This window comes from Schistocerca nitens, chromosome 1, assembly GCF_023898315.1.
Source record: "Schistocerca nitens isolate TAMUIC-IGC-003100 chromosome 1, iqSchNite1.1, whole genome shotgun sequence".
Lineage (NCBI taxonomy): Eukaryota > Metazoa > Arthropoda > Insecta > Orthoptera > Acrididae > Schistocerca > Schistocerca nitens.
Window position 1 is genome coordinate 72,820,703 of NC_064614.1, and position 18,901 is coordinate 72,839,603.

General features: G+C 42.7%; 1 protein-coding gene across 1 annotated transcript in view; it reads left to right on the forward strand.

Moving 5' to 3' along the window:
- Positions 1-10,474: 10,474 nt before the first annotated feature.
- LOC126241329 (toll-like receptor 2) overlaps positions 10,475-18,901 on the forward strand; it is a 150,403-nt gene continuing 141,976 nt past the window's right edge. The window contains exon 1 of the mRNA XM_049947998.1: positions 10,475-10,666. Within this exon, the coding sequence (XP_049803955.1) occupies positions 10,475-10,666 (192 nt within the window). The remainder of the gene's footprint in view (positions 10,667-18,901) is intronic.

Below are 18,901 nucleotides of genomic sequence, written 5' to 3' on the forward strand. Positions count from 1 at the left end.
ATAACCCTATATTCAACTAACCAGAAGTCTCGATCCTCCTGCCACCGAACTTCACTAAATCCCACTATATCAAGCTTTACCTATACATTTCTCTTTTTAAATTTTCTAACGTACCTGCCCGTTCAAGGGATTAGACATGCCACTCTGCGATCCGTAGAACGCCAGTTTCCTTTCTCCTGATAACGACATCCACCTAAGTAGTCCCCTCCTGGAGATCCGAATGGGGGACTATTTTACCTCCGGAATATTTTACCCAAGAGGACGCCATCATCATTTAACCATACAGTAAAACTGTATGCCCTCGGGAAGAATTATGGCTGTAGTTTCCCCTTGCTTTCAGCCGTTGGCAGTACCAGCACAGCAAGGCCGTTTTGGTTAATGTTCCAAGGCCAGATCAGTCAGTCATCCAGTCTGTTGGCCCTGCAACTACAGAATAGGCTGCTACCCCTCTTCAGGAATATAACATAATAAAACATAAAAATTGCAAAAACGCAAGAGCAATTCTACATGTTACCACTTACCATAGGTGGCATGAACAACAGCACTGTGGGTGCTTACTGTAAGTAAAATAGAAACGGGATGTTCCGCTTACCCGCATTCCTAATTTCTTATTCATTACCGAACCTGTTCCTGCTTTACTCCTACTTGATATTTGACTTGTAAACTTGTACTCACACTACCAATAGCCCTGTTCTTCCTGGCACCACACTTCACTGATTCCCACTATTAGTACCTTATTCTCAATGACAATATGGGATGCAAAACACGTTTGTTACTAATTTATTTATTTGTTCCCCCAATGTAGTTTCAGCGACAGATATCGCCTCGTCAGTGGGTTCTTTGAATCTAAACTGTGCGGAAACAGCATAATTACGAAATATTGCAAAACATTATTATATGTGTGTCATTAAGTTCGGAATATTTTTTCTGTGAAAAATTTCATAGTACCTTATTTGCTATACGTCACGGCGTGACTTTAAAACTGATGCCGCTGTTTCCAGCACATTTTCTATGTTTTTCTTTTGCTAGTTTTCTCGGCGGACGTCATGTCATCTGCGGCTTGAGAAGGTGCGCTACGAGCATTTCTTTCACACAAAACTTCATTTCGATAATTGTGTATGTTAAATGTGAATGTATGCTTTCCCGGAGTGTACAGCTGGCGAAGAGTTCTCGGGCTTCCAGCCGGATGGCGGTGTCTTCAAACTGCGACGTTTCGACGACTGACATACTCGTCATCTTCTGGCGAAGTGCCGAGACTTCGCGGATGCCGAATCCTTTATACCTGCGGCGTGCCCCCCACCCCCTGGCCACGGAGGCTGGGTCCAGAGGAGCCGACGGGCGGGGTGGAGGGGGAAGCGGGTGCGCCGTTCGTGTCTCCGTCAGAGCATTCCGGTCGCGTCTCGTGAGCTGGACGGTTCTGGTGCGTTCCTGGCGTACTGCGACTAATGCTCGATTCCAGGCCGCGCTCAGTTGACAACCTTCGTCCCTGTTCGCAAGATTCTCGTGGACCCGTATTTCTATTGATTCTTTAATAACGCTGTCCCAATAGCTCCCGGCTGGATTCCAACACCTAAGAGCACCACCTAAGGTATTTCGGAAAAACGGGTACAGTGAAACACAGATTGGTAGGGCCTTCAAGAGGAGACAGGCTGACAAACTTCAGGAAGAGGAAGAAGAGGAAGTTAACAAGAGACTCACCTTTCTTCCATATGTGGGGCCCATATCAGCCAAAATCGGGAGGCTACTGAGAAAATCAAACATAAATACCGTCTTCCAACCACCGCCGAAGACGAAAGAGCTGCTGGGCTCAGCTAAAGACCCACTCAAACTCAACACACCTGGTATATACAGCATTGCGTGCGAATGTAGTGTACAGTACATTGGGCAAACGCAGCGCTGCATCTCGAAAAGGTGCGAGGAACACACCAGGCATGTCCGACTTGTACAGATAGAGAAATCTGCTGTAGCTGAACATAGCATCAAAGAAAACCACACCTTTGATTTCGAGAACACCAGGGTGCTGTGCCGAGCCGGGAGCTATTGGGACAGCGTCATTAAAGAATCAATAGAAATACGGGTCCACGAGAATCTTGCGAACAGACCCCAAGGGTCTGTCCTCTCACCAACTCTTTTCAACATCTACGTCAATGACATTCACTTGGAGGCAGGAGTCCACATCGCCCAATTCGCTGACGACACGGCATTCTACACCAGTGAACATCGGCAGCACGTATCCATCGGCAGACTACAACGACAGCTCAACAGCGTGGAAAACTGGTGTAGAGCAAACAAACTTCATCTAAACGCCGCAAAAACAACCGCCATATACTTCACTCGGAAGCGACCAGTCCTGCAGAACCATCTGCGGCTCAACGCCCAGGAACTACCGTGGAGGGATGAAGTCAAGTACCTTGGCGTGACGCTGGACAGAAAATTGTTGTACCACCATCACATCAAAGAAAAGAAAACAAAAGCCCTGAACCTAGCCAGGGCCCTTTACCCTTTCTTCAAGAGCAAGAACTTGAAAGCAGAAACAAAACGGACACTATACAAGACAACGGTGCTGCCCACGATGACATATGGCTGCTCATCATGGGCAGTGGCTTGCCCAACAAGGAAATACGAACTACAGGTAGTGCAGAACAAGGTGCTCAGGTGGATCCTAGGAGCACCCTACTGGACTAGAATTTCCCAATTACATGAACAGCTGGAGATGAATACACTTGATCAAACGATTAGGAAACAAACTACAAAAATTTTCCAAAAAATAGACAACATCAGAAACACCTGCAGACACCTGACAGACGTAGGCACCCAAAAACCAAAAACCTGGCACAAACAGAGAGTGCCACGATCTATTACAGAGGACCCAACAGATTAAATCAGGAAATACTCCCCAACTCCCAGTCAGTAGCAAAATACAACCACACCAATCGCCAAAAACCAGACCAAGTAGATCGTATTGCGAGAGACAATCTAGCGGCAAGCAGACGCCGAACTACCATGAACAAGAAGAAAGCGGTAACCCAGCCGCAACAAACACCAAGGACCAGGAGGAGAGGAAAGAAGAAACAAACATCAAGCCTCCTTGCAAGGCGCAGTACCCCACCAAGGGTGGCGGATTGGTGAACTTTTTAAGTTCAAAAATCACAATCCTGACCCCCAAAGAGAATAAATGGTGCCCCAACAGCACTACCTAAACACAACTACACCAATACACAGAAAATCGGCGAAGCCGATAAGCCTGTTCAACAACAATGTGACAAAAAAAAAAAAAGTCTCGGCACTTCGCCAGAAGTTGACGAGTATGTCACTCGTCGAAACGTCGGAGTTTGAAGACACCGTCACCCGGCTGGAAGCCCGAGAACTCTTCACCATTGTGTATGTTATTAACACGATAGCGCGGCGAGCGTATCAGTACCTTCCTAAGCATTCACCCCCTCCCTGTGCACCAAGCTTTCGCGTCGCTCAGTGTGCTTGTGACCTTGCAGTGAATCGGTTGTGCCATCGCGCCCGAAAGTGCAGCATATTGCTCGTTGCGCTCCTATCGGTGTAAATATTTTTTTCTTGTTATGTAAATGTTTATTTCTTGCTTTATTACATTTTAACAAGCCGAAGGTAATTTTATTTTTAGTAAGTATATTCTTTATTATATACAGCTTTCAGTAATCAGTATGGATGACCGAAAAACGAAACAAATACTTGCATGGCTTGAAAACCCTGAGTTGGACGAAAAATGTGATCCGGATGACGCAGACGACAAACGTGTAGACAACCCTATTAGTAACTGCTCCGATGTTGATAGTCCCTTTCAGACAGATACGGAACAACTTCGGATGAAGCTGCACATGAAGAACCACACAAACAAAGAGGTAGGATACCATTTTATACTGGAAAAGAGGGGCTACAAGTTGGCTTATACAGAAATCCATAAGTAATATACGTACTAGGACTTGGAATACCGTAATTCATTTGCCAGGGGTCAAACAAGCAGCTAAGAATGCACAAACTCCCTTACAATGAGTTTCTGTGTTTTTGGATGATGGAATCATTGATAAAATAGTTACATACACAAATATATATATCACAAAATTACAAGAAAAATTTTCACGAGAACGGGATTGTAAGCTGACAGACTTGGTTAAAATAATGACATTCATTGGATTGTTGTAAATGGCTGGTTTGAAGGAAACGAATTATTTGAATGTGAAAGAAATGTGGACTGATGGTGATGCAGCCTGTGATTTTTTTACAGCAAAAATGTCCATAAAGTACTTCTTATTTTTTCTACGAGTCTTACGTTTTGATGATATCAATAGTCGGGGGAGGGGGGGGGGGGCAAGAAAGCAAGTTGATATCCTACCTGCTAGAGCTTATTCGAGAAATACTTGAGGTCTTTGTTAGACACTGTATAATTTGAGCAACGCGACTTCTGACGTAGTCAAGAGGGTTGCTGCTCCTAAATTGAACGGTGGTAGAAACATAACTCTGGACAATTACTTCACATACATTCCACTATTCTAAGAATTGAAAAATGTCTACAGAACAACAGCAGTCGGCACATTACGCAAAAATAAAAAATAAATCCCTTCATTATTTTTGTCAACAAAGAACAGACCTATGCCAAGTTCTATTTTTGGTTTCGGTGAAAACAATGTCATCGTATTTTAAGTACCAAGGAAAAAGACGAAAAAAATTGTACTTATGTTATCCTCATTCAACAATGACGATAATGTAGATCAAGAGACAGGTATTGAAGCTAAACCGGAAACTGTCACATTTTATAACAATAGTAAAAGAGGTGTGGACATTGTTGACCAAAAGAAACAGGATTACTCTGTCGCATGAATTTCTTAAAGGTGGACAATGAGACTTTTCTTCACTATTTTGAATATAACTGGGATCAACACGAAAATAATGTACAAAGAAACCACACAAACTGTAAATGCATCACGTTATTCCTCAAACATCTGTATCTAGATATGGTTAAACCACAAATTTCACGAAGAATAACACAGCAGAACATTTCGGCAGATCTCAAGTTCCGAATGAAGTGGTTTTTACCTCTTTTTAACGTGGAAACAGAGGCAGGACCCAGTGGCTTTTGTGCGCTTTGTCCAAGAAGGAAGAATAGACGCTCTGAATAAGCATGTACGTACTTTGTGTCACAAATCACTATGCACTGAGCATGTGACATTCATGTACAAGGAATGTTATGAAAGACACATTTCTCCAGATACTATGATAGACTGAACTAGAAAACATATTTAATAATCATTTTTTAAGTGTTGTAGAGAAAATAGGTTCCAGCTATTCATTAGAAAATTCAAGGCAGTATACGGAAGAGGCAGTACCTACGCAATTTGATAAAATTGAAATACAACCCACCTCTCCTACTGAAATTAGGAAAATAATAAATTCACTCAAAAGTAAAAGCTCACATGGAATAGATGGCATTTCCAACAGAGTACTAAAAGCTTGTTCCAAACAAATAAGTAGGATTCTCAGCCACATATGTAGTAGCTCACTGAAACAGGGAATTTTTCCAGATAGACTAAATATGCTATTGTTAAGCCATTGCATAAAACAGGAGGTTAGACCTGATGCTAACAACTACCGCCCAATCTTATTTCTGACAGCTTTATCCAAAATTCTTGAAAAGTAATGTATTCAAGGGGAGCATCACAAATTTTAAAAATGAAGTACTAACAAAATGTCAATTTGGTTTTCAGGCAGGCTTTTCAACATAAAATGCTATATATGCTTTCACTGATCAAATATTAAATGCAATGAATAACTGAACATCACCCATTGGGATATTTTGTGAACTCTCACTCTTGATTATGTGAATCATGAAATTCTTCTAGATAAGCATAAGTATTGTGGTGAGACTGGGACAGTGCACAAATGGTTTAATTCATACGGAAATGGAAGAATGCAGAAGGTTGAAATAAACAGTACAGATACTCTACAAAAACCAGCTAAGTCCTCTAACTGGGGAGGTATCAAGAATGGTTTCCCACAGTGTTCAGTCTTGGGTCCCTTGTTGTTCTTAATACACAGGGTGGTCCATTGATCGTGACCGGGCCAAAGATCTCATGAAATAAGCGTCAAAAGAAAAAACTACAAGGAACGAAACTTGTCTAGCTTGAAGGGGGAAACCAGATAGCGCTATGGTTTGCCCGCTAGATGCGCTGCCATAGGTCTAACGGATATTATATGCGTTGTTTAAAATACGAACCCCCATTTTTATTACATATTCGTGTAGTACGTACAGAAATATGAATGTTTTAGTTGGACCACTTTTTTCGCTTTGTGATAGATGGCGCTGTAATAGTCACAAACATATGGCTCACAATTTTAGACGAACAGTTGGCAAAAGGTAGGTTTTTTAAATTAAAATACAGAACGTAGGTACGTTTGAACATTTTATTTCGGTTGTTCCAATGTGATACATGTACCTTTATGAACTTATCATTTCTGAGAACGCATGCTATTACAGCGTGATTACCTGTAAATACCACATTAATGCAATAAATGCTCAAAATGATGTCCGACAACCTCAATGCATTTGCCAATGCGTGTGACAACATTCCTCTCAACAGCGAGTAGTTCGCCTTCCGTAATGTTCGTACATGCATAGACAATGCGCTGACGCATGTTGCCAGGCGTTGTCGCTCGATCACGAAAGCAAACAACCTTCAACTTTCCCCACAGAAAGAAATCCGGGGACGTCAGATCCGGAGAACGTACGGGTCATGGCATTGTGCTTCGACGACCAATCCACCTGTCATGAAATATGTTATTCAATACCGCTTCAACCGCACTCGAGCTATGTGCCGGACATCCATCATGTTGCAAGTACATCGCCATTCTGTCATGCAGTGAAACATCTTTTAGTAACATCGGTAGAACATTACGTAGGAAATCAGCATACATTGAACCATTTAGATTGCCATCGATAAGATGGGGGCCAATTATCCTTCCTCCGATAATGCCGCACCATACATTAACCCGCCAAGGTCGCTGATGTTCCACTTGTCGCAGCCATCGTGGATTTTCCGTTGCCCAATGGTGCATATAATGCCGGTTTACGTTACCGCTGTTGGTGAATGAGGTTTCGTCGCTAAATAGAACGCGTGCAAAAAATCTGTCAGAACTGTACACGAGGTTCAAAGTCGTCGCCACGCAATTCCTGGTGCATAGAAATATGGTACAGGTGCAATCGATGTTGATGTAGCATTCTCAACACCGACGTTTTTGAGATTCCCGAGTCTCGCTCAATTTGTCTACTACTGATATGCGGATCAGCCGCGACAGCAGCTAGAACACCTACTTGGGCATCATCATTTGTTGCAGGTCGAGGTTGACGTTTCACAGGTGGCTGAACACTTCCTGTTTCCTTAAATAACCTAACTATCCGACGAACTGTCCGGACACTTAAATGATGTCGTCCAGGATGCCGAGCAGCATACGTAGCACACGGCCGTTGGGCATTTTGATCACAACAGCCATACATCAACAGGATATCGATCTTTTCCGCAATTGGTAAACGGTCCATTTTAACACGGGTAATGTATCACGAAGGAAATGCCGTACATACCGGCGGAATGTTACATGATACCACGTACTTATACGTTAGTGACTGTTATAGCGCCATCTATTACAAAGCGAAAAAAGTGGTCCAACTAAAACATTCATATTTCCGTACGTACTACACGAATATGTAATAAAAAATGGGGGTTCGTATTTAAAGAACGCAGTTGATATCCGTTTGACCTATGGCAGCGCCATCTAGCGAGCAAACCATAGTGCCATCTGGTTTCCCCCTTCAAGCTAGACCCGTTTCGTTCTTTGTAGTTTTTTCGTTTGACGCTTATTTCGTGACGTATTTGGCACGGACACGATCAATGGACCACCCTGTATACGTGCCGGAGAGGACGGCTGAGGGAACATCTGTTGTCTACAGCTATCTGCATACTGGAGCAGCCTACGGACGATCGCTTTCTCGGACACATAAACTTTAATAATATAGTTAAAAATTACTTCAAAAAAATCTTAATTTTTACTTGTATACAGTTAAGTCGTTTGAACTCAAAGAAAAAGTTTCAGCTTGCTAGAATGAAAATTTTGCCTTCTACAATTTTTATAGTGGAACTAACGGTAGATAGTTACCTCTGAACCATATCTTTATTAACACTTATATCTGCTGTTATTAATACTACAACTCTCAAATTTTGTATAGCTTTATCATTTGGTATGTTTTATGATTCACTTTAATCAAAATTTTCTTATCATTAAAATTACAGGTACTTAATCTACTACGATTGGGTAGACTTTAGTTACAGAACTGGTTTTTACTTAATTACTCAAAAACTATAAGGTGTACCTTAACGTGGTCTCTCAGTTATCATTTTCGGGGTGAAACTGAAGCAGTAAAGAAATTTTCATGTTTCTAAGTCCATTATTTAGCGCCTCTGATTTTTCACAAAAACGTGAATTCCGGTGTTAATTTTTGTCTTATGGTTTTGGAAACCTGCACCACTTATTTATGAGGTCTAATTGCACATTCTGAGCAAATTCTGGCTATCTAGTTACATTATTTAGCGCCACTTATTTTTCTCTTAAAGCGGCATTTTTACGTAAATGTTTACGTCTAGAACATAAAGACTTAGTATTTGCAACATTACAACACTAAACTATATTTTAACAAAGTTTTGAACAAAAATTTTGATTTTTAAGTTCCTACTTAATTGTGGTGCAATACTTGCGCTCTACACGCAGGCGCGTTAAGGTGACGTGGCGCTACTAGCAGTGAAGTGGGGAAGTCCCGGCACACTCGCTCGCCTCTGTATCTCACACATGATACAGCGCTTGGCTTACTTCAAGCAGTGATTCCATCCGCTGATTTCATGAGATTTCTTACAGCCACCCCTCGCAGCTTTCCACGGTTCCTGTCCGGCAGTCCATGAGGTTTGTTCAGTGTTGATTTAGCTGCGGTTGTTGCTTAGCATTTCCACCTCACAATCAAGTCACCGACTGTCTGCATGGGCAGCTTTGGAACTGTTAAAGTGCTACCGATGAATCTGTTACTCGGGTGACAGCCAGTGACTACAGCACGCTCGAAGTCACTGAGCTCCCCTACTGTTACCTCTTCTCTACTGTCAATACAATACACTTGCCTCTTTTACAGTGGCTGATACATCTCTCGTGAAATCTAGAGGACAGTTGCTCTCAGGAAACTTCTGATCAGATAGTGTATACGCTGGTGACAAAATATTGGGTGAAAATTTAGCTTCCAACACATGTCATTAATTTTTCCAAACGGAACTTCTGTTGGGATTAAGCCATTTTTTACACTGTTTCTCAGTAAAGTTCGCCGAGCATATACGTTGCACTTTCATAAGCGATATACCGACCTGTTACGATGCTAGCAGCACGTTCCAGGATTCTCTCGATATCTATTACCACTTCTACTCGCTTCGTAGGGGTGCACCAACCGAGGCGATCTCTTACCTTTTTGTGTCTTCGTTATGTTGACGATTTATTACCTTTAAGAAACGTAACAACACAAAGTCCAGAATGAGATTTTCACTATGCAGCGGAGTGTGCGCTGATATGAAACTTCGCTGGAGACCTGCTGTAAAGTTCGGAAGGTAGGGGACGAGGTACTGGCGGAAGTAAAGCAGTGAGGACGGGGCATCAGTCGTGCTTGGGTAGCTCAGTTGGTACAGCATTTGCCCGCGAAAGCAAAGGTCCCGAGTTCGAGTCTCGGTCCGGCACACGGTTTTAATCTGCCAGGAAGTTTCAACACAGAAAGTGTATGTCCACCTACGTATACGATTCACTAGAAACATTTATGACGGAATGGAGCTGTCTTTCACTCGTTTATCTTTGTTGAAATGGGTGTTTATGTTGTGAAAGATGCTTCTTATCCTGCGAATTAATCACAACTTTTGAGATAAAAATTCCCTCCAGCCGTCCGGTGCGACCGAACGGTTCCTAGGCGTTTCACTCATGAACCGCGCGACCGCTACGGTAGCAGGATCGAATCCTGCCTCGGGCTTGGATGTTTGTAATGTCCTTAGGTTAGTTAGGTTTAAGTAGTTCTAAGTTCTAGGGGACAGATGGCAACAGATATTAAGTCCCATAGTGCTCAGAACCATTTGAATATCCTCCAGAATTCCAAGGCAGATGAGAGGTAGTGATAGCAGTATGTAATTCAACGCACCCACCTTCTCATCTGTCGTGTTAATGTCCTGCTCTCTTTTCCACTCTATACTTGAGAGATCGTAGATACTCTCGGAGACGAGTACTGGTCGAGAAACATTTTGGCGCTTCTGTTACCGGCCAGCCTACGGCGCAAGGCTTATCAAGGAAGTGACCTACGTCCGCCGGTTTGCCTTGGTCGGGAGGAACCGGTATTCGCAGCTCGCGGGAACGTCTTCCGTCACAGCCGCAGAGAGAGTGCAACATGACTTCGGTGCGGCTGGCGTTGTCGGCGCTCTTGCTTCTGCTGCTGCTACTACCTGGACGCTACGACGCTGCCCCGTTCAGCCCGACGTACATCGACTGGAGCAGTTTCACCTGTGACCAGCTGAATGAAGACAACACGGACGAACTTGAAGGATGCCGTTTCACCGATGTCAGCCCCGGGGAAGAAGAGGTACAGTGCTCCATTCATTTATTCATTCACTTACTCATAGTGCTACGTGGGTCCGATGAACCAGTAAAACCTTCACGGTCGTCGGGCGAGTAAGGGTTTACATTATAAAAGACAAATAACGTACAGGGTCAACATCTGTACACTGTGTTTACAATAAACTGTCACAATGCTGTTTTACACAACCGTAACGGCCATAATGGCACACACCGGAATATAAGCTGCATCCTTAATTTCGAGGGAGGGAAGAAACAGAGAAAGAATCAAGTCCCGTAAGCGACTTAAAAATGTTGTTCAAAGCTGTTGGCAATATGCTCAGACTTAATCAACTTTTAGGTTGGTCCTATTGCAGTTACTCATTCGGTAGAAACGGAACCTTCATAGCATCACTTTTTTATCCGTCTTTCTGTCCATCTGACTGTTAAGAACCCTTTTCCTTGTTTACAGGTGGCCGTACCAAGTTGACATTTATGTTACTAAACCTATGGTCCCACGGCGATGTACAAAATTTAAGCTTTTACGTCAGTGCAATAAAAAGATACGGCCATTTATGTCACATATTTTTACACTCTCAAACACACTGATCAAAGCCTATAGCGTGCTTCCCATTGATGTATAATCATGGCATTGTGCAAGAAGTGAGGTTTTACAGTGCAAATATAGGAAAAAATCCGAAAATTACTGATTTGTAATTGTATCACAGCAAAGAAAATTTATATATCTCTTTAACTTGTATGCGTCTGCCTTTCAATCTATTAAGACTCCTCTTCCTCAGAAACAGGAAAAACATATAAAGTTGAAATTTTTCACCTATTAGGGACCTTTCGCGGTGTAAAGCACAAGCTTCTAACTTAATTAAGACAAAAGATACGGTCATTTATGTCAGATACTTTGATAGTCACAAACCCACTTACTGAAACCTATAAGGTGCTCCCCGTTGACCTAGAGTCGTGCTCTTTATCAAGAAGCAAAGGGAAATATCGGAAAATTGTTACTTGTAATTATATCACACGAAAGAAAAACTGTTTTTGATAACCTCTTATTCAACTGTCTCTGTGTTTCTCAGGAACGGATAGATGTATCAAGATGAAATTTATGCCACATATTAAAGTCTACGGTTCCTTGGCTGCGTAAAAGATTTAAGCTTGTATGTCAATGCAATCAAAAGATACTGCCATTTACGTCACACATCCTGATATCTTTAAAATATAGATACCGATGACAGGGAAAAATCGTCAAAATCCTCTAATACCGGGATGGATGAACTACCTGTGTACATAATTAAGTTTGTACGGAACTCTCGACGCACGACTCTTATTGGTGGTTATCCGGATTTCGTTTTTTTGTTATGATATCGAGGGGCATGAAAAGGAAGCAATGGTTGGAAAGGGAGTGAGACGGGGCTGTAACGTATCCCCGATGTTATTCAATCCGTACATTGAGCAAGCAGTAAAGGAAACAAAAGAAAAATTCGGAGTAGCAACTTTGAGGTTTGCCGATAACATTGTAATTCTGTCAGAGACAGCAAAGGAGCTGGAAGAGCAGTTAAACGGAATGAACAGTGTCTGGAAAGCAGGATATAAGGTGAACATCAACAAAAGCAAAACGAGGATAATGGAATGTAGTCGAACTAAAGCAGGTGATGCCAAGGGGATTAGATTAGGAAATGAGACACTTAAAGTAGTAGATGAGTTTTGCCATTTGGCATGCAAAATAACTGATGATGGTCGAAGTAGAGAGGATATAAAATGTAAACTGACAATGGCAAGGAAAGCGTTTCTGAAGAAGAGAAATTTGTTAATAATGGGTGTAGTAAGTGTCAGGAAGTCTTTTCTGAAACTATGTGTATGGAGTGTAGTCATTCATGGAAGTAAAACATGGACGATAAATAGTTTATACAAGAAGAGAATACAAGCTTTCGAAGTGTGCTGCTACAGAAGAATGCTGAAGATTAGGTGGGTAGATCACGTAACTAATGAGGAGGTACTGAATAGAACTGAGGAGAAGAGGAATTTGTAGCACAACTTGACTAGAAGAAGGGATCGGTTGCTAGGAGGTGTTCTGAGGCATCAAGGGATAATCAATTTAGTATTGGAGGGCAGCTTGGACGGTAAAAATCGTAGAGGGAGACAACGAAATGAATACACTAAGCAGATTCAGAAGGATATAGGTTGCAGTAATTACTTCGAGATGAAGAAGCTAGCACAGGATAGAGTAGCATGGAGAGCTGCATCGAACTAGTCTCTCGACTGAAGACCACAGCAACAACATCGATATACCGAGCGAGGTGGCGCAGTGGTTAGACACTGGACTCGCATTCGGGAGGACGACGGTTCAATCCCGCGTCCGGCCATCCTGATTTAGGTTTTCCGTGATTTCCTTAAATCGCTCCAGGCAAATGCCGGGATGGTTCCTTTGAAAGGACTCGGCCGACTTCCTTCCCCATCCTTCCCTAATCCGACGAGACCGATGACCTCGCTGTCATGTCTCCTTCCCCCAAAACAACCCAACAACAACATCGATAAATGATTACTCTATAGTTGAAGGACGCAGGAGAGGCTGGCTTATAATCACAACTGCGGCTGATGTCGCTGTTTACTTCTGTTGCTGTTTATCTCAACACTGTCAGTATTTCCGTAACTCTCATCCAAAGTTCACTGGCCTCGCTAGCATCGTACACGCAGTACAGGGTTATTACAAATGATTGAAGCGATTTCACAGCTCTGCAATAACTTTATTATTTGAGATATTTTCACAATGCTTTGCACACACACATACAAAAACTCAAAAAGTTTTTTTAGGCATTCACAAATGTTCGATATGTGCCCCTTTAGTGATTCGGCAGACATCAAGCTGATAATCAAGTTCCTCCCACACTCGGCGCAGCATGTCCCCATCAATGGGTTCGAAAGCATCGTTGATGCGAGCTCGCAGTTCTGGCACGTTTCTTGGTAGAGGAGATTTAAACACTGAATCTTTCACGTAACCCCACAGAAAGAAATCGCATGGGGGTTAAGTCGGGAGAGTGTGGAGGCCATGACATGACTTGCTGATCATGATCTCCACCACGACCGATCCATCGGTTTTCCAATCTCCTGTTTAAGAAATGCCGAACATCATGATGGAAGTGCGGTGGAGCACCATCCTGTTGAAAGATGAAGTCGGCGCTGTCGGTCTCCAGTTGTGGCATGAGCCAATTTTCCAGCATGTCCAGATACACGTGTCCTGTAACGTTTTTTTCGCAGAAGAAAAAGGGGCCATAAACTTTAAACCGTGAGATTGCACAAAACACGTTAACTTTTGGTGAATTGCGAATTTGCTGCACGAATGCGTGAGGATTCTCTACCGCCCAGATTCGCACATTGTGTCTCTTCACTTCACCATTAAGAAAAAATGTTCCTTCATCACTGAAAACAAGTTTCGCACTGAACGCATCCTCTTCCATGAGCTGTTGCAACCGCGCCGGTAATTCAAAGCGTTTAACTTTTTCGTCGGGTGTCAGCGCTTGTAGCAATTGTAAACGGTAAGGCTTCTGCTTTAGCCTTTTCCGTAAGATTTTCCAAACCGTCGGCTGTGGTACGTTTAGCTCCCTGCTTGCTTTATTCGTCGACTTCCGCGGGCTACGCGTGAAACTTGCCCGCACGCGTTCAACCGTTTCTTCGCTCACTGCAGGCCGACCCGTTGATTTCCCCTTACATAGGCATCCAGAAGCTTTAAACTGCGCATACCATCGCCGAATGGAGTTAGCCGTTGGTGGATCTTTGTTGAACTTCGTCCTGAAGTGTCGTTGCACTGTTATGACTGACTGATGTGAGTGCATTTCAAGCACGACATACGCTTTCTCGGCTCCTGTCGCCATTTTGTCTCACTGCGCTCTCGAGTGCTCTGGCGGCAGAAGCCTGAAGTGCGGCTTCAGCCGAACAAAACTTTATGAGTTTTTCTACGTATCTGTAGTGTGTCGTGACCATATGTCAATGAATGGAGCTACAGTGAATTTATGAAATCGCTTCAATCATTTGTAATAGCCCTGTATTTCTTGAATCATACTGCTAGACCCTTTCATTCACCACGTAAAGCGGTGGGGTGGGCTGTTTGAGATAAGGCTCATTAAAGAGTCTCGATCTTTTTTCAGGCGAATGTGTCGGCAGGTTGGAAGTGGGGCAGGAGGAATCGCAGCAAGGAATATATTGGGGAGGGGACTTCCAGTTCTGTGATTCGTCTGATTACCAATCGAAAGCTCCCGAAGACGACGACTGGAACTGTAAGATTGTGAATATTTTAATTTACTTCTTGGATATTGGTATCAAATGTCCCAGGCAAAAATTAAAATTTAGTTTGTGTATGTGTGTGCGTGCGTGTGCTTGTGTGTGTGTGTGTGTGTGTGTGTGTGTGTGTGTGTGTGTGTGTGTGTGCGTGCGTGTGCTTGTGTGTGTGTGTGTGTGTGTGTGTGTGTGTGTGCGTGTATTTGTCACTGTGGGTTTGTTATGTGTGTGGAAACTGAATTCAGTGAAAGTGTATTAGAATCCAACCCACAAAGTCAGTACCCGCACGCGGAGAGCCGCCATCGCCAAACTCGTAAGTCTTCTGTTCTTCAAACGCTGACTCTGACTGCCTGTGTTCCACCGGATACGTGACACTAATAACATCAAAGAAGAATTGAGGGAGCTACACCACACATTCCGTAACAGCGGTTACGAGAACTATGTCATAAAAAATGCAGCAAGTTCAATCAGAACAAAACAATAAAAGAAAACAAGGAAGAGAAGGTTGCGCTAGTGCACTTATCACATGTGAAGAGCGTCAGTGATAGGGTAGGTAGCGTCCTCCGCTGAAGAGGTTTCAAACCGATTTTCCGCACTAGCCACAGGATCCACGACATCATAGGTTCCACGAGGGATGCAATGAGAAACTTAATATCTCCTTCTTCACTTAAGTGCCTGGCAGAGGGCTCATCAAACCACCTTCACAGTAATTCTCTATTATCCCATCTCGAACAACAAGCGGAAAAAGCGAGAATCTGTATCTTTCCATGCGAGATTTGATTTCCCTTTTTTCTGATGATCATTTCTCCCTAGTCGGTCGGCAACAATAAATATTTTCGCTTTTGGAGGAGAAAGTTGGCGATTGAAATTTTGTGAGAAGATTCCGCTGCAACGAGAATCCCCTTTGTTTTAATTATGTCCACCCACAAATCCTGTATGGTATCAGTGATCCCCTCGACCCTATTTCTCGATAATACAAAACGTTCTGCCCTTCTTTGAACTTTTTCGATGTACTCCGTTAATCCTATCTGTTAAGGATCCCTGACCGCGCAGCACTACTCCGAAAGAGGGGTACTGATCCCCCATTGTACACAAAACGGGTCAGATCGCTGTCGGAGAAGCAGCGAAAAAAGCATGCCAAATTTAAAAGAGTGCAAAATGCCCAAGATTGGCAAAGTTTTGTAAAATTTCGAATATAGTGCGTACTTCAATGCAATATGCTTTTAATAATTTCCACAACGAAATTCTGTCTCGAAATCCGGAAGAAAGCCGAAAGAGATTCTGGTCATACATAAAGCACACCAGTGGCAAGACGCCATCAGTACCTTCACTGCGCGATAACAACTGTGAAGTCACTGATGACAGTGCCACTGAAGCAGAGTATTAAACACGGTTTTCCAAACCTCCGTCACCAAAGAAGACGATGTAAATATTCCTGAATTCCAATCAAGAACAACTGCCAAGATGAGAAACGTAGAAGTATATATCTTCGGTGCAACAAAGCAGATTAAAACAGTTAATAAAGCCAAGGCCTCCGGTCCAGACTGTATACCAGTCAGGTAAGGTTCCTTTCAGACTATGCTGATGCAATAGCTCCATATTTAGCAATTATATACAATCACTCACACGCCGAAAGATCTGTATCTAAAGACTGGAAAATTGCTCAAGTCACACCAATACCCAAAAAGGGAAGTTGGAGTAATCCACGAAGTTACAGGCCCATATCACTAACGTCGATTTGAAGTATGGTTCTGGAACGTATACTGTATTCGAACATTATGAATTATTTCGAAGAAAACGATTCAGCATGGATTCACACAATATCGTTCTTGCGAAACACAACTAGCTCTTTATACTCATTAAGTAATGGGTGCTATCGACAGGGGATGTCAAATTGATTCCATATTTTTAGATTTCCAAATGGCTTTCGACACCGTTCCTCACAAGCGTCTTCTAACCAAACTGCGTGCCTATGGAATGTCACCTCAGCTGGGTTACTGGATTCGTGATTTCCTGTCACAAAGATTACAGTTCGTAGCAATAGAAGGAAAGTCATCGAGTAAAACAGAAGTAATATCCGGCGTTCCCCAAGGAAGTGTCACAGGCCCTCTACTGTACCTGAACTATATTAACGACACAGGAGACAATCTGAGTAGCCGTCTTAGATTGTTTGCAGATGATGCTGTCATTTACCGTCTTGTTAAGTCATCAGATGATCAAAACGACTTGCAAAATGATTTAGATAAGATATCTGTATGCCGCAAAAAGTGGCAATTGACCCTGAATAAGGAAAAGTGTGAAGTTATTCACATGAGTACTAACAGAAATCAGCTAAATTTCGATTACGCGATAAGTCACACTAATCTGAAGGCTCTAAATTCAACTAAATACCTAGGAATTACAATTACAAATACCTAAATTGGAATGATCACATACATAATCTTGTGGGTAGAGCAAACTAAAGACTGCGAATCATTGGCAGAACATTTAGAAGGTGCAACGGGTGTGCTAAAGAGACTGCTTACACCACGCTTGTACGCCCTATTCTGGAGTATTGCTGTGCAATGTGGGATCCGCATAAGGTGGGACTGACGGATGACATCGAAAAAGTACAAAGAAGGGCAGCTCGTTTTGTATTATCGCGAAATAGGTGGGATAGAGCCACAGATATGATACGTGAATTGCATTGGCAGCCATTAAAACAAAGGCGTTTATCGTTGCGACAGGATCTTCTCATGAACATTCAATCACCAGTTTTCTCCTCCGACTGAGAAAAAATTCTGTTGACATTCACCTATATAGAGAGAAAAGATCATCACGATAAAATAAGAGAAATCAGAGGTCGCACAGAAAAATTTAAGTGCTTGTTTTTCCCGCGTGCCGTTCGAGAGTGGAACGGTAGAGAGAGAGCTTGAAGGTGGTTCATTGAATCCCCTGTCAGGCACTTCATCGTGAATAGCAGAGTAATAACGTAGATTTAGATGTAGAGACGGACAAGCGTAGTGTAAACAGTCTCTTTAGTAAATTTGTTACATTTGCTACATTTATTGTGCCAATAAAACCAGCCTTCGCTTCCCTTTCTCCACAACATTTTCAGTTTAAGTTAATTTGGGTTGTTCGTATAGTAATTCCTAGGTATTTAGTTGATTTTAAGGTCTTTAGATTGACTGATCTATCGTGTAAGGTAAGTTTAACGGACTCCTTTTAGCATTCATGTGAATGACCTCACAATTTTCAGTATTTAGATCAATTGCCCATTTTCGCACTATACAGATATCTTTTCTAAATTTTTTGCAATTGGTTTTGATCTTCTGATTACTGTACAAGAAGATGGACGACAGAATCATCTACAAACAACGTAAGACGGCTGTCCAGATTGTTGATAAGGAATAGTAGAAGGCCTAAAACACTACCTTGGGGAACGCCAGAAATCACTTCTGTTTTACTCGACAACTTTCCGTCAATTAATTACTGCTTTAGTATATGAATTATGTTGTCAGTGGAGAGTTGCCTACGTAGGTAAGATCAGGAGGCCAATCAGCACACGAGTAGCAGAACTGACGCAATGTGCGATTACCGCAGCGCATTAAGTAGGCGTTGGGGGAATACCACCGTAACAGTGAAAAACCTGTCTAGCTCCAAGAAGCCCCTTGTGCTGGCGGAAGAATCATAAACACGTCGGGGAAGAACCGGTACGGCTCACGGACGCCACAGCCTAAGCCAGCGGCCTCTCACACACGGAAAATCGCGCCCTTGCAAAGTGAGGTTCACAGAGTGTTTGCACTATGCATCAGCCCAACTTGGCTTAATTCACCTCAACCCAGCTTGCATGGTGAAGCTGCCTTTGTGCACTGCCGGGTACCATGATAGACGGCTTATTTAACACTGCATCGGCAAGGGCAAGAGAATTATTACAATAATCGAACAACCTGCTTCGAAAAAAAAACAAAGATTTCTGAAAGTCCATTTAAACCGG